Source organism: Triplophysa dalaica, chromosome 25 (assembly GCF_015846415.1).
Source record: "Triplophysa dalaica isolate WHDGS20190420 chromosome 25, ASM1584641v1, whole genome shotgun sequence".
Lineage (NCBI taxonomy): Eukaryota > Metazoa > Chordata > Actinopteri > Cypriniformes > Nemacheilidae > Triplophysa > Triplophysa dalaica.
Window position 1 is genome coordinate 3,008,467 of NC_079566.1, and position 16,338 is coordinate 3,024,804.

Sequence of the window (16,338 nt, forward strand, 5' to 3'; positions counted from 1 at the left end):
CTTGCACTCCTCACTGTGTTCTGTGTATGAGTTTGAGGATCCTCTGGGTTGAGGATATGTGCTCAACTTTAAGTCAATGCGATGTGAAAACTGATTTTATTCTAAAGAATTTGTTTCTGTTTCATTTCTGATAAATATAATACATTGCTCTTTTCCATCTACAGATGTACAATATAAAGTTAATATTGTTTCATGTTTTATACATTTTATACATTTCCACCACAGGAATACAGACAGATAGGTTAGTTTAGGTGTTCATTTTGAGCTCTAAATTCTCTCTAAGCTTGAAATAGTCTGTGAACCGAATCATTGTTTATCAGACTGAAATAGTGAAGTTACACTGAGACAGTCTGCAGTCGAGGCCTGACATGTTTAGGTCAGGGTGAAGTTAACTTAGGTAAGCACGATTCAAGGTCAGTAGAATTGACAGAGTCTTGCCGTGGTTAACACTGCCATCTGCTTGTACACTTAAATACAAGACTTGTGGTATATTCGATTTTCACATTCGATTATAATAATTAGATACAGTTTCAATCTGTCCAGCAAACCCCAGAGCTCTTATGACTTTAAACATTAACAGTGAAAGGAAAATCTAGACGTCTTTGTATAAATTTACAGAATTATGACCAGGCAGTCTGAAGTTATAGGCATTTAGTTTTAAGGTGCAAGTCGACCCCTGCTGGTTGTGTGAGAAACTACAGACGTTCGAAACGATGCTCTAAAAGCCATAAAGTACCTCACACCTTAATAATAATACCACTAGGCCTACATACCCTTATGCCATCTTTCTTCGCAAAGATATATTGGCTGTGTATAAAAGTGTGTGTTTAAGGGGTTTAGGGGATACAGTTTGTACAATCAAGTCAATGTGTCTTAAAAAAGGTAAATTTGTCTATGCAAACTCCCTATAATTTTTACATTTCTGCATTTGGCAGACGCTTTAACCCAAAGCGACTTATATTGCATCATCCTATACATTTTGCTTCTAAGTATGTGCAATCCCCTGGGATCTAGTTCATAACAACACATTTGAAATTTGTTTTAGGCTACACATTATTTTGCGACCTACACAAACCAGTTGGAATGACACCAGACAATATCAGATCAAGAAGCAATAGTTTTCGGAGCTGGTGCCTTAAAGGTGCCTTACAACATAAAACGCCACCAGACTTTCTACACGACACTTTTGAAGAAAATCGAAATTGATTGCAGTATATGTGCCTCTGTAAACATGTATGGAGGTCTGGTTTTTAACGGTTCTTTGGCGATGTAAAACTACTCATATATGTGATATATCTGATATTTGAAAAGGACCTTGTTTGCGTCTCACAAGGTTTAAATAGGTGGACATCACAGAAAACAAAATGTGCCCATCAAGCAGATGCCTACACCCATAACAGCTGAAAAGGACCTTATCTACATCTCTAAAAACAAAGGAGGCCTGTCATTAGAGCATGTGTTATAATTATTTTAATATTATGTTACTTTTTTGCTTTGCCTTGTGTCTACTATGACTGTCATTGGACACAGTGAGACATTAAATAAAAATGATTTATATGCTTACTGGATTACTTGAACGCTGTCTTTTGTTTCTGTTACCATATTTCCCCCCATTTACTTGCTATAGTTCACAATTGTTTGCTGCTTTTTCATCTGTGTGGGCACTGAAATGCACCATCGCCTCAAACTTTCACATTTGGTGCATCGGTCCGTTTGTTGCCAGGTGTTCCTTCCTGAAATAAAAACAGTTATTTCTTAGTCTACAGACAACTATATTATAGGCTAGCGGGAGTTTCATGCTGTTCATTTCTTCCTTTATAACGCGAGATTTTAACTGAAGTTTATGTTTGTTTTTCACTCGCTTTCTGTTTATTCACATATTAAATAAGAGACGTTAAGAGACGATGTTTGCATCTACCAATGCAAAGACTGCAGTAGCCTATAATCACTCATAAACACTTCGTCCGTCTACCCTACAGGAATATTACATGCAATACGATTTAAATGTATAATCATAATTATGATACCAAAAACATCAAAACTGTTTTTGTTACTGTTTTTTGTTGATGTTGATAACATTTTTCTGTCTACAGTTTGTCATTATTCTTATTGATTGAAATATAATAACTGCATAAATATAACTATATGAAGACAGTGCATATGACAATGCACATTTAATACTTGGCTACCTAAAACTAAGAAAAGAACATGAGATGTTATTAAAAACATCTCAGCTGAAAAAAACTAGATGAAAAGAACATTAATGTTCTTTTCAGCTACTACATCTCTTAAAGCAGAGCACTCGGGTTAACATGTCAGTAATGCTTTACACATATCACTTGTTGTTTATGCTCAGGACAATTTCTACCATCCTGCTATATGTGTACAGTGTATATTGAGCACTGCTTGTTTGGCCACAGGTACAGGGCCCAAAAACCAGCTGAACCGGCGCCTGGGAAAATGCCGGCTTGACCAAAGCATGACAAGGTGAGGCAGGATCATGACACCGTTACTTGGCTAAAATTGTCTCTCCATTATTTTGAATTCAGACTGCGATACCAAGCTAAAACACTAGATGTCATTGTGCCAAACCGTTTCCTTTAATGCCACCAAAAGATAAAGTAAAGTTAAAGTGTCAGAAAAACAGATGCCTTCTATCAGTGAATGCTCCCTCAGATCTGCCTGAAACGCTTCGTGTTACCACACCCCCAAAATCTACGTCAGTTGGTGGTATGATTTGACTAAGAACCCCCAAATGTATACGCAAGCAAGGTGGGCGTACCTGTCAGTACAATTGAAGAGGAACCTGATGTTCCAAATATGGTAAGAAGCATTACATTTCCCTTCACACGCTTGCAGTATTCTACCAATCACTACACACTGGTGAACTGGCCAATCATAGCACACCTCGCTTTTCAGAGCCATGAGGTTTGTGAAAAAACTGTGTATTTCAGAGAGGCGGAGAAAAGAGTTGATGCAGCATGAAAAACACAGCGTTTTGAACCTTAAATCGTGTAGACACATTGCATTACATCTATTGCATTTTCCCTTCCAGAATACCGATTCTGATACCTGGGCTCAGGGTATCGGCTGATACCGAGTATTGATCTGATACCTTGGTGTGTATCTGTGTACAGCTGTATATACTACTAGCCCTGTGCCTGAATTAATAAAATTATTTTTGGTGTGCTTCAGACTTATCCCTTAATATAACATGAATAAACACATACATTAAACTAGAGTATAATTCTTATCTGAGAGATTTTTTAATCTTGACAGTAATATTATTGATTTTTCTTAAGTCGCGGACATACTGCTAGCACGTTTTTTCATTTCATCTAAGTTGCTCTTAAGTGGTTCCATGTGAAGAAATGATTTTCCATTTGAAGCTAGCGGGTATAACTTGGTCCTATTTAAGAATATGTTATTGGATCGGTACTTGTTTCAAGGACTCGCCGACAACAATACCAGAATTTTATGTGGTTTCGATGGCCTTTCCGATACTAGTATCGGTATCGGAACAACCATTATGATTATACATTAAAATCATAATATAAATGAATACTAACATGAATAAAATTTTAAATCATAATATTATTAGATACTAGCCAAACACAAACCAGAAGTTAACTGAGTAACCGTCTATAGTCCTTTTTTAAACTTTTATCAGCAAGGTAAATTAACTTACTGACTTCCTCAAGCAGGTGGGACAAGTTGAACAGGACAAAATCTACATTAGTATCATTTCTATATTTAATAACTTGCTGCACTAAGAGAAAAGGTTGCAAGGAGCATGCCAAAAAGAAAAATAACAGAAAAGAAAAAACAAAATGCCCTTGAACGAAACTAAAATGATTTAAAAACATGTTGTAAACAATAAACAAATAGAAAAATTTAGCGATGTGTACCCAAGTTTCTTTATATCACGTCTTCACAGTTATCAGTAGTTAGAGAATAACACAATAGTTATTCACAAAGTGTGTTGAAGTAAATCAAACACCATTATATTTAAACAACAAATAAAGAATTATTTAATTATTAACAACCAAAAACATTGTTTTCTATTCCTGAAGGACACAACCCTGGTTGGCTCTATATTTCCAACATCCCACTTGTGCCCCACAAATATTTCATATGGAATAACAAAGATATATTATTTAAAAACAAATCTTTATTCTATCATACTTGGTTCAATGAAGGTATTCTTCTAGTAAGACAGTTATTTAATTCTCATGGATACATGTTGGCATACACTGAATTTCTTCAAAAATTCCAATTACCGATTAAACCAAGAGAATTTGCTATTTTTATTGACGCAATTCCGAAGAGTGTGACGGTACTTTTAAAAAACTGCATTTCAGAAGGAATCAGCATGGTTCCTCCACGTGGAAACATGTACATTGAAAATATTGATGTTTTAAGACAAAAATGTAGTAATAAGATTATAAGAAATGCTCTTTGTTCTGTTTCTTTACCTGCAGCAAAAAAAATTGGTCTTCTTTATTTGGTAAAATCTCTTGGGTGAAAGCTTGGAAACTGCCGAATAAGTTTTGTATCAAAAACAAAATTAAGGAAGTGTCTTACAAAATTCTTCATAGAATTTATCCGGCTAAGCATGTTTTGGAAAGATTTAAGCTTAATATTGTATATACCTGTGAATTTTGTGGTCAAGAAAGGGAAACTATTTTCCTTTTTTTTTTCTTCATTGTATTTACTCAAGATATTGAATTCTATATTAACAGAAAACTGGAATGTATGATAAAAATGTGTATATTTGATGTGCTTTTTTATACAGAAAATGAAAATTTGAACTGTAAACAACAACATATTATACATTTGTTTATTCTATTAGGGAAAGTCTATATACATGTGAAAAATTTGGTTTACATTGCGCCCACTTTTTCTTATTTTATTTATGACTTCAAATTGTATGTAGATCTCTTGGAAAAAACTAAACACAAAAACGCACTGAAAACATGTAATGCTCTGAAAACATTGAAATTTATTTATTTCTATTTTTTCCCCTATCTGATAGCGATTGTTAATAGATTGGAATATGTTATACCTCTTGTTCTATTGGCATTGATTTAATAAAGCATAAAAAAAACACCCGTCTTGTGTTCCAAACACCCATTAAGGTCTGCTGGATGACGTCGCGATAATCGATGAATATTCATCATGATTTCACTTCCGCTTTCTAAATACGGTCGTGCTATCTGCTATTGAATTTATGTCTAGAAGGGATACCGCTACGGCCGGAAGTGATACAAAATCTCGCCATAAAATTACATTAAATTATATTATCTAATGCCTACACCTACCCCAACCCTAAACCTAACCTTACATTAATAAAAAATTGTTGTGAACTGTTGTCAGTGTGACAAAAATTATGCGGAATTGAACTGCGCATGCGCAGTGGTCGGAGCTGTATCCCGCTGCTGCTGAACAGTTCAGTGACTGACTGCTCCACGTGCACGAAATCTCGGAGCGGGAGCACGTTTATTATCGGGCTTATGATCACAGTTTAACAGTGTTTTATATATTAACACAAGTTTTATCGAGACGGTCAAGAGTTTTCACACTCCGTACATATACAGATAATCTACAAATAATCAGGTAAGAGAAATATTTTCGTGATGTTTCAGTTAGCATCGTTTTGGGAAGATACGATCAACAATTGTGTGGATTGTAGTAAAAATCATAGAGCTGTAAAAACTGCGAATAATGAAGCCAACAACCATATATAAATGTGAGTTTAAGGTGTTTATAGATACATCACAATGTCCTGTTTTTAACAATATAACTCATTGTTAGCACATGTACGTTAACACAACCGGTTAAGTAGATTCAGGAATGTGATGTCTTAATTTATTTACCATTAATCTTAATAAATGTATCTAAATGAAATAATAAACAAGTCGAAAAATTAAGATGTGTACCAAGTTCCTTAATAACATGTTATAACATTTAGCAGTTATTGCAGTAACACAATGGTTACTCACAAAGTGTGTTTAAAAAAAAAAACACTATTGTCTTTGAACAAATATACAAAATGTTAGAATAAGTCAAATATAATCAGATATAATTACATATGATAATAGTTCATGCAATGGTGGTTGATTTATAAATGTGTTGAGAGAAGACTTGAGTTATGAATAATTGATGTTCTAGCCAAAGTTTCCCAGAAATGTTTGTTTGGTTCTGAACTTTGACCCTGGATCACAAAACCAGTCTTAAGTCGATTTTTCCTTTATGCCCAAAATCATTAAGATATTAATTAAAGATAATGTTCCATGAAGATATTTTGTAAATTTCCTTTTGTAAATATATCAAAACTTTATTTTTGTGAATGGATGACCAGTAACAGTGCCTCTTATTACCAACTTCAAAGGCAATTTTCTCAATATTTTGATTCCTTTGCACCCTCAGATTCCAGATATTTAAACAGTTATATCTCCACCAGATATTATCATATCCTAACAACCCATACATCAATAGAAAGCTTAATTATTCAGCTTTCAAATGATGTAAAAATATAGATTTCGAAAAATTGACCCATAAGACTGGATTTGTTGTCCAGGGTCACATTATTGATCTTGGTCTTATCACTGCATTTGTGGGATTAGGTTAAAAGTTTTATTTTAGTGACAGTTTGTGTTTTAAAGATGAAGTGTGACATTTCTCCACCACTAACTTCACCACAATGAAATTGTAGAGAAAGTTATCACATGTGATAGCATGTCAGTGTAACATGTATCTGGAAACAAATGATGAAACTCACCTGTATTGGTTGTACCCAGCAACATTGAATCATTAAATGAGCACTGATTTCTATGAGAAGAAAACCTGAAGCAATCTTTGTTGTTTTCTCTCCAGTCAGATGAATCACGTGTATGATTTCTTCTCATTTGTTTCTCCAGTGAATGAGCGGCATTATGAAGTATATACTGGTGACAGGCGGTGTGATATCTGGCATTGGGAAGGGTATCATTGCCAGCAGCGTGGGCACCATTCTCAAATCCTGCGGCCTTCACGTCACAGCCATCAAAATCGACCCGTACATTAACATCGATGCAGGCACCTTTTCCCCCTATGAGCATGGTAAATATATAACCCCTTTGCACCCACAAGTCTTTATTTTGAAGTGTTATACTTTAACATAACTCACCTTGCACTGTTTATGCTATAGATACAGTAACAATAAAATGCTCAAATGAAATGAGAAGGACACATCTTTATAACAGAATATCATCACGGCGCATGCATGGGATGAAATGCGTTGTAACGACACAGATTACCCTGGAAGCCCCATGGCAATGCCCTCGCAACCTGCTCAAACAGCAACATCTTAGCATAAGTTTATGTTTTTTACATTATGCACATTCACACCGATTGCTAACAAAACAAAGACGTATGACTTAGTTTGACTTACCACGTGCGGCCGCGTCATCTATCAGTTTCAAACGATCTTCAAATCCAGTGTTATATCCAAATTAAAAAAAAACATTCATCACCCAAATGCAGTGAGTGAACAAACACAGCTAAACATCCGTCAGCCGATTGAAGCGACATTGATGGGCGAGCTCTTTCTCACACTGGCTGGGTGACGCGTGGGCATGTTCTTTCGCTCATTCTGGAAGAATTGTCCAATATGGGACTAAGAACCCTTGTTACGAAACGGGAATCGTGATCGAAAAAGTTTCCAAACCTGTACGAACCCTGGCAGAGTGGAGCACAGAAATACTGCATCATACGTTCAACTCGTTTTAGACAAGTTGACTATGTTAAGCTTGAGAAGCCAGAACGTTGAACAGCGTAAAGAAGTAAGAATGCATGAAATGGCATGTAACCTCTGCTTTAAATATCTGGTGTAAATCATCTTTGTCAAATGTGTGTAACTATCAATATGGTTTGTGCGTAGGTGAAGTGTTTGTGTTAGATGATGGAGGAGAGGTTGATCTTGATCTGGGAAACTACGAACGCTTTCTGGACATCCGGCTCACCAAAGACAACAACCTGACCACCGGCAAGATCTACCAATCAGTCATCAATAAAGAGCGCAGAGGAGATTATCTGGGCAAAACTGTACAGGGTAAGAAGATCCTCTGAGAGATGTGTCTTCCTCCATAAGATACTATTACTAAGAATTTCATGAAATTTTTTGTTTTTATATGGATTTCCAGCAAATTGTGGTAAAGGATAAGTTTGATGACATTGATCGTTCTCATTTGTTGTAGTGGTTCCACATATAACGGATGCCATCCAGGAGTGGATGATGCGTCAGGCCCTTGTTCCTGTAGACGACGATGATGTTGAACCTCAAGTCTGTGTCATTGAGGTAAGACCACCACATTCATAACTCATGTGATGAAATCCATTTCCTTCCATGTGTTTTTAATATGTGAGGATATGCGTTTGTCCAGTTGGGTGGTACAGTGGGAGATATCGAGAGCATGCCGTTCATCGAGGCCTTCAGACAGTTCCAGTTTAAAGTGAAAAAAGAGAATTTCTGTAACATTCACGTCAGTCTGGTGCCACAGGTGAGCGCTTGTTCAAACACACATTACATGATGTCAGAAGGCATGTGTTCGTATTAGTGACACGCCGTCTTTGATGTTCAGCCCAGCGCAACAGGAGAACAGAAGACCAAGCCCACCCAGAACAGCGTGAGAGAGCTCAGAGGACTGGGACTGTCTCCTGATCTGGTGAGATTTGATCAGAACGTATCTCATCCATCCTGACCAATCACAACACTGCAACAATTTTCTAAAAGTAGACATGTCCTCAAGTCTAATTCATTGTCTTGGGATGGAACAAAAGTCAGGTGCCTTAAATGTTGTCTAAAGAGGCAGCGCACTTATTTTGAAAACTGAGCCAACGTCTGTTTAGTTGGGACAGGTGAGGGGTTTGTTTCGCCTGTGAGTTATGTTGTTCTTTCTCTTCTAGGTCATGTGTCGATGCTCCACACCACTTGATAACTCTGTTAAAGAGAAGATCTCCATGTTTTGTCATGTGGAACCTGAACAGGTAGGTCTAGGTTCTACAGGAACGAAAATAGAATCAAATACTATCCACGTATTGTATGCATTGACCCTCGCTTAAAATCTCTTCGTGTTTGAAAGACCGTTGACCACAAAGAGTGAATGATTTGTTGTCGTCTTCTGCAGGTGATCTGTGTCCATGACGTGTCGTCTATCTACAGAGTGCCATTGCTCTTAGAGGACCAGGGTGTTGTGGAATACTTCTGTCGCCGATTGAACCTGCCCATAGAGAACAGACCCAGGAAGATGCTTGCCAAGTGGAAGGAGATGTCAGACAGGTGAGACCGTAGACGCGGATTCAGGAGCGCTTTATGAGTCGCTTAAAGTGTTGAAATGATGCTGCCGGATCAAAAGATGTAGTGTGTGTGTTGTTGTGCGTTTTGTTCATGCGTTGTATGTTACTGTGATAGGTCCGACAGGTTGTTGGAGCAGTGTTCCATTGCTCTGGTGGGGAAGTACACAAAGTTCTCCGACTCGTATGCGTCTGTCATTAAAGCTCTGGAGCATTCAGCTCTCGCCATCAGCCACAAACTTGAGGTGAAGGTGAGTCAGTCCACCTGAAGCTGCACGTCAATGCTGATGGATAAAGACCATTGGGAGTCAAATGATGGTCATGTTCTCCATCGTGGCTTTATTCGGATCGTATAAAGTGACTTATAACGTAACACAGTGTCACATGTTTTTTTCAGTATATAGATTCTGCAGATCTAGAGTCCAGTACGTTACAGGAGGAGCCGGTGAAATATCATGAGGCCTGGCAGAAACTCTGCAGCGCTGAGTGAGTACAACTGTCACCTGTTCATTACATCATCATTCACATCAACGGATGATAACGTTAGTGAAACCCCTCATGACATGAACCATAGTTTAATTACAAATGATAAAACATGTGGCAGCCACAAATGAATCATGGTATAGCAACAGTACACATAATTCAACTCTGGTATTTGTTAGAAAATGTGGTTAATACTAGTGGTAGTCAATCTGCAAAGAATTTTTGTCAATAAAATCACTGTTGATTTTCACATGAGGTCATGTAAAGACTTTCTGAAGAAGTTTAACAAATGGCAAGAACCAACACTCTTCATTTCACATGCATGCAAACATCTGGCTCAAGTTCTCGCCATTTTCAATATCATTGATGATGATGATTGACAGCCCTCGTGTCCAGCTAATGTTACTCCTGTTGTATTTGATGTGTCCAGTGGTATTTTAGTACCGGGAGGGTTTGGAGTCAGAGGGACGGAGGGCAAGATTCAGGCCATCAGCTGGGCCAGAAAACAGAAGAAGCCTTTCCTGGGTACGATCACATGAATATTTCATTCAATTATGATTATACCTGCAGTGTTTGTACTAACACAGCTTATCTTTCAGGCGTGTGTCTGGGGATGCAGCTTGCTGTGTGTGAATTTGCCAGGCACATGTTGGGCTGGACAGGTACGGATACCGTGATGTTAAATCAGTGTTTCCCTGTCAATCCCTAGTTGCCCGAGAACAAGGATTAAAAAACAATGCTATAAAGAGAACGGCTGATGATTTAGTATTTACTCAACATGTTAAGAGTGTCCTTCTTTTGTTCGAACACAGATGCAAACTCCACAGAATTTAACCCGGAAACAGAACATCCTGTGGTGAGTTTACTTCCTATCATTGAAAGTGAAGGGTCATGGACACAGCTAATTAAATCGTTATAAATGTAAGAATGCATTTGATTGGTTGTCTCGCAGGTGATTGACATGCCAGAGCACAATCCAGGACAGATGGGCGGCACCATGCGATTGGGAAAAAGGAGAACCATTTTCAAATCCAAAAACAGCATACTAAGTGAGTAAACATCACTTTAATACTATTCATAACATTTACATGTCATGCATTTGGGAGATGCCTTTATCCAAAGCAACTTTCATTGCATTTTGCTATACATTTGTTACTAAGTAAGTGCAATCCCTGCGATCAAAGTGCCATGCTCTAATCTATGAGTTAAAGAAAAGCTGTATTGCAAAACAATGTAATATTCATTTATATAAATTTTGTCATACAGGAAGACTTTACGGGGATGTGGACTATGTAGATGAAAGACACAGGCATCGTTTTGAGGTACATCTTCTCTACTTCGTTTGTTATACTTTGCTTTAGGGCCGCAAGATGCATCAACAGTAACAACCTACTGCAATTGTAACTGGATGATTTTGTTATGAACGACAGTTAAATCGTAGAGTCAAATGACCAGTCTTCATTTTAAGATTAAAGATGATTCTTTGTTGTTTTATAATGAACTATCGGCTGATATTGGAAGTGTTGAGATTGTTGGCTGTACTACTTTCGTTTGATTTTGAAAAAGGCTCAGACTGCAGACATTTTTGTTTCTCTATTTAGTGTGTATGGCTTATGAGTGATGTCACCTGATTAACCGGTATGTTTTCCCTATGCATCTCTAACGATGTATTTTTTGTACAAATTTGCCTCTATACATCATGTATCATAGCCGAAATCCTCCCTATATGTACTAATTGGCTTCGTAAATCTCCCTGCATTCCATTTCGAAGGACTCATCCCTATGCCCTGAGCCCTTCGAATGGTTTACCCTCCGGAGTGAGAGCTTTGAAGGGTTAAAGGGTGTAGGGGACCAAACAACTGTTTCTTGAAGTGCCCTTCTGCGTCATCATCCCGCGCCCATAAGGAGGCAGCGTCACAACGCAAAAGAATCATGGGAGCCCGAAGTGACCATCAAGTTGTACCCTTCAAATCCTTCATTCTGATGAAGGGCCCGTTAAAGGGGCCAGTTATGAGCACTTTGGCTTGGAACGAGCCTTCAGTATGGCGGCCATGATTGTTTTCACTCTGAAGGGTGTATATATATCCCAGTTAGAATGCAGGGAGTGTCTCCTTTCAAGCCAATAAACTGGTGTTTGGTGGGCGTTCTGGTGCAATATGCCGTTACATCATCCAGGTGGATGCTGGATATTGGTGGTATTTGAGGATGTTCTCGCTCTTCGATGTAAAGTTTTATGTGAAGTCAAATATTAAATCACGTAAAATAAAACTCTGTGCCTTAACACAGTCATCGAGTTTGAATGATAATTTTATGCTGTCACCAAATTTTTTAAATTGATCATAAATGCCCAATGTGTAAGAGTTCATCTCTAGATATCACGAAAGAGGTCTAAGCCTCTTCCTGTTTGAAATTGCAGCACACTCCACTGCCTTTTTCATTGACTTTTTGAAAAGAGTTTGTTACATGCTATGCAAACATCGAATCAGCTGCTCTGTCAGTCAAGCAATATAGCGTGAGCTCTCTAGTTGCTGTTAGCGGTCATATTAGTAGAAACTAAACCAGTACAAGCAAAGGGGCTGGCTCTGACTTTGCCCGTCAGCCAGAACAAGTTTCTCCATCATTGCACGTTTCAAGTCACCATAACGGAATCCTCGCCTCTCCTTTCATTTGATTAGACAATGAGGAGAAAGTGGTTTATGTCATGCACCTTTTATCCTGGAGTTGCTGTTTTTCAACTTTAGACACTCCATCTTAAAGCAAAAAAACTCATTCTGTCACTTATGATGTTTATATGTAATATCTTAACTGTATATTATTTGTCCAGGTGAACCCAGAGCTGAAGCAGCACTTTGAAGATAAAGGTTTCAGGTTTGTGGGTCAGGACGTGGAGGGTGAGAGAATGGAGGTCATTGAGTTGGATGGTACGTGAGAGGACATATGTATTCGAAAACATTCACTAAACTCAAGAATCTAAATCGTTCGGTTTATGGATCTTGAGATCATAATGTATCTTTATTTTGCAGATCATCCGTATTTTGTTGGTGTACAGTATCACCCAGAATTCACATCGAGACCCATTAAACCATCTCCACCGTACTTTGGTCTGCTGTTAGCTGCCGCCGGGCGACTCCCAAATTATCTTCAGAAAGGCTGTCGGCTTTCACCACGGTATGGATCTGTGTTACCCAAGCGACTCCACATACACGTGCCTTAACTGGAGATTTCGGTCCCATATTAAGTCTAAATAAAAGCTCGACTTACACAAGATGGAAAATCGAGTCTTTACTGAACTTTAGAAACTTTGATCATTTTAAAGCTATGGAATTATAGGCAAAAATACTTCATTAAAATTGTGGCTAATTGTTACTTTTCTCTCCAGAGATACATACAGTGATGAAAGTGGCAGCAGCTCTCCAGAACCAGAGATGACAGACTTCAAACTACTTTCAATAACTCAAGATTAAATCTGTACAATTTCATCCCGCTTGCTAAAGCATTTTTTTTAAGTATCTTGCATTTTGTTTGATTTTATTGCCATTATCAAGAAAAAAATTGAGTCACCTTTCTGAAACTAATTTAAACCCTTACCAGTCAAGCAGAGATTTTTACAGATTTGGATTAACTATTCATGTGGACAAATAATGTCAAGTATTAGTCATTTCAAAAAATTTATTGTTCCAGCAGTCTGGTGCCAAAAAGTTCAGTTGAGTATTCCCTTAATATTTTGGTCATTAGAACAGCAATTTGAGTGAACTACTCCAGTTATTGGTCAAGACTGGAAGACATACAAATGCAGTCACAAACATCTCAATCCCAGTATTGAACCAGTTGTGGATTAGTTTTATTAGCATGTTGTTTGGTGTTAGTTACAGTGGTATTTTGTGGTACAACTATTTTTTAAAGATTATTGGTCAAATAAAGAGAAATATTCAACTTCTAGATTGCGTTTTATTGAAACAAAGAAAACTGCCTAAAGGCTGTTCACAAATTCCAGTCCACTTGAAACCGCACAGAACGGCATTCATGTTGCATCCTTCAGATCCAGGTGAAGCTCACACCTAAAGGTCAGAAACCAAAATGAACAAACCACATACTGTATGCATACACAATCATCATACTGAACTGATCTCAGCCCCATATCCGCAAGTTTCATCCAGCAGTCACCATAACAAATACTGTCATCATCGATCAGTGAGCGGTCGTATTAGATTTGGTCATGTTATAAGTTAGACAAACCTGGCATTGAATCATCCCATTCCAGAGATCCCATGTCGTCACCTACAAGAGGAAAAACAGCTCATTACAAAACTGATAAAGCAATTTTCTGAAGTGACAACAATGCCAAAGATTAAATAAAAGAATATTACCTCAAGCTTACTAGAGTCCTTTCAGGAAGTGATCTCATCTCACTGCCATCTAAAACAAGAATACAATGATCAGCAAAGAGTGTTTATGAAAGAGAAACATGCCATTCCCTCAGTTTTCAGTGGCTCAGATAAAATATAAACTTTCTCATAACAGAGCTGTTCTCTCAGATAGGGCAAGTTCTGGTCATCATAGCCAACATGAAAAGGTGGAATACGAAACTAACAAACCTGCGAGGCGGCATACTGCAGTCCTTCACATCATCCTAACACAACTATGGACTGAAGCAAATCTTCCCTGTGTAGAAAGAGATACTTGTCAATACATTTAGATTAGCCATCACAATATTAAAAATAAGTGCGAAACATACCAGCTGTTCACTCAACTCATCCTTCTGAAGACACGGTCAACCACATCTGCGCCATCAGACCTGAATAGAAACAACAGTCAGACACACAACATAAAAACCGGCACATCATGACAAACACAGGTTTGTTATCCTTTGCCTTTATGTTGCCGAGACAGCTACAGGTGAACTGTACAGCGACCGTCGGTCAAAGTGTTGCTCTTGGCTCCTGTTTGACCGCGCCTGCTATAGATGAACAGGAACGGCTTCGATAAGGGCCACAAAGACCAATTTGGACTGATGAAAGTTTCAATGGGAGTTGAGCACGTGCGTCAAATCTGCTCTGTGCGCATAAACTACCAGTAAAGACCAAACTCACAGACCCCAGTTTAGTGCAAATTACACACTTAAATACGCCAGTGCCCGAACGTGCTGCAGTTTTAAACGCTTAAAATTAACTTCAATAATAAAATGTACCTCTGCGGCAACGTGGATAGATGAACATCATGGTGGGTGAAATAGGCTCCAACTGAAGAGTAAATACACAATTATAAACTTTCACAACCACACAAAAGTTGCATATAAAAGTGCATTTTAAAGTAAGCCAACACAATTGACAAGAAATATCTTTAGAAATAAAGCCTGCATTAAACGACCAACCACGTTGCGTTCTACATTTAAACTGCAAGAGTAGATGCAGTCAAAGAACGCAACAATGATAAAAAAACGACTATAGGTCAACTTCAACTAACACATTATGAATAATTAACATTATAAAGTAGAACAAAGATTACTGCTAGCCTAGACGAAAACAGCGAACACCAAAATGCATAGTTTAAGTAGCGCTACATAATTATATCAATTATTTAGAGAAAACTACAGATGGAAAACCTCAAGACAGGCTTCGATGTTATAAGATTACATCTGCGCTTACCTCCACACTGTGTGATGAACGCGGCTCAAGGAAGGACGGAAAAAACGTGACGCACCTCTTTATACAGTGCTTCTTACCGCTGATTGGTTGAACGCGACGTCTCGGCCGCATAGGGACATGGGATATGTAGTGAATTCGAAATGATGGAAAACAAGCACTATTGCCAAGTTCGTTTATTATAAGCGGCTTTGGGCTCGATTTTCTGTTTAAGTCGCTTACAAATGTTGGTAGTTGCGGGTCGCGTTTTTAGGGGCTTGTTTCTAAAGTGTAGTCGCTTATTTGGGCTTGTTCCCATCTTCATAATAAGTTGTCAAGCTGTTTTTCTATAAGTTATAAACGGTGGAGTTTGTCTTGCCTGTTCCCTCTGTCCTCCCCCTCTTTTCCCCAAACACACAGGAGACAGCAGAGTTTGTTCCCACCCATATTCTGCTTCTAATCGGCTCCGACCCAGATAATAATCAATGATGTATCCTGTTTGTGTGTTGTAGTTATTTAAGAATGGGATATTCTGCAGTCCCTGTAATAATAAATAAATAATTTATGAGTTTAGGATGTCTGTGCAGATTTTTATAACCAGAGGTTTACTGTGTAGCCTATATAATGCATTTGGTACATCAGTTTTCTAATGATATAAATCATGTTAAAAGGTGGTTTAACTCCCTCTTGCGGTCATTGTCCTGAAAATCAGGGGGGAGAAAAATAAATAAACTGTACCGTGTCTACAGTTTTGCAGTACAGTCCACATGGATGTAAATTGACAATCTGTACCCACAGTTTAAAATCCATCCTCACGGATTGTATAACCGCGCACACAGTTTATTTATTTTTCTCATCCCGGAACCTACGGGAGCTCCGTAGAAAAAGTCGCTTGTTGTGG

The 16,338-nt window shown here is 38.0% G+C and overlaps 1 protein-coding gene, 1 long non-coding RNA gene and 3 other non-coding genes across 10 annotated transcripts; 1 reads left to right on the top strand and 4 right to left on the bottom strand.

The window, feature by feature from the left end:
* The first annotated feature begins 5,437 nt into the window (after positions 1-5,437).
* On the top strand, positions 5,438-13,755 carry LOC130415636 (CTP synthase 1). Its single transcript, XM_056741468.1, has 18 exons — positions 5,438-5,616; positions 6,921-7,101; positions 7,922-8,092; positions 8,238-8,338; positions 8,424-8,540; positions 8,622-8,705; positions 8,947-9,027; positions 9,168-9,319; positions 9,452-9,584; positions 9,731-9,819; positions 10,247-10,341; positions 10,416-10,478; positions 10,629-10,672; positions 10,769-10,865; positions 11,083-11,138; positions 12,641-12,737; positions 12,840-12,984; positions 13,196-13,755. Exons 2-18 carry the CDS (start codon positions 6,924-6,926, stop codon positions 13,278-13,280), a joined length of 1,788 nt encoding a protein of 595 aa, XP_056597446.1. The 5' UTR covers positions 5,438-5,616; positions 6,921-6,923; the 3' UTR covers positions 13,281-13,755.
* LOC130415637 (uncharacterized) lies at positions 13,745-16,236 on the bottom strand. 6 transcript variants are annotated; one of them, XR_008905953.1, is made up of 6 exons: positions 15,462-16,217; positions 15,005-15,056; positions 14,412-14,611; positions 14,184-14,232; positions 14,053-14,094; positions 13,745-13,874 (listed from the first exon to the last, which is right to left on the bottom strand). It is a non-coding gene; the product is annotated as an uncharacterized LOC130415637 (long non-coding RNA). The 6 variants fall into 6 exon arrangements; XR_008905952.1 differs by having other exon boundaries at positions 14,412-14,773; positions 15,462-15,481; XR_008905949.1 differs by having other exon boundaries at positions 14,412-15,056; positions 15,462-16,236.
* On the bottom strand, positions 13,937-14,009 carry LOC130416179 (small nucleolar RNA SNORD99). The gene has a single exon (XR_008906046.1). It is a non-coding gene; the product is annotated as a small nucleolar RNA SNORD99 (small nucleolar RNA).
* On the bottom strand, positions 14,302-14,381 carry LOC130416157 (small nucleolar RNA SNORD103/SNORD85). Its single transcript, XR_008906026.1, has one exon. It is a non-coding gene; the product is annotated as a small nucleolar RNA SNORD103/SNORD85 (small nucleolar RNA).
* Positions 14,675-14,810, bottom strand: LOC130416160 (small nucleolar RNA SNORA16B/SNORA16A family). Its single transcript, XR_008906028.1, has one exon. It is a non-coding gene; the product is annotated as a small nucleolar RNA SNORA16B/SNORA16A family (small nucleolar RNA).
* Positions 16,237-16,338: the final 102 nt, after the last annotated feature.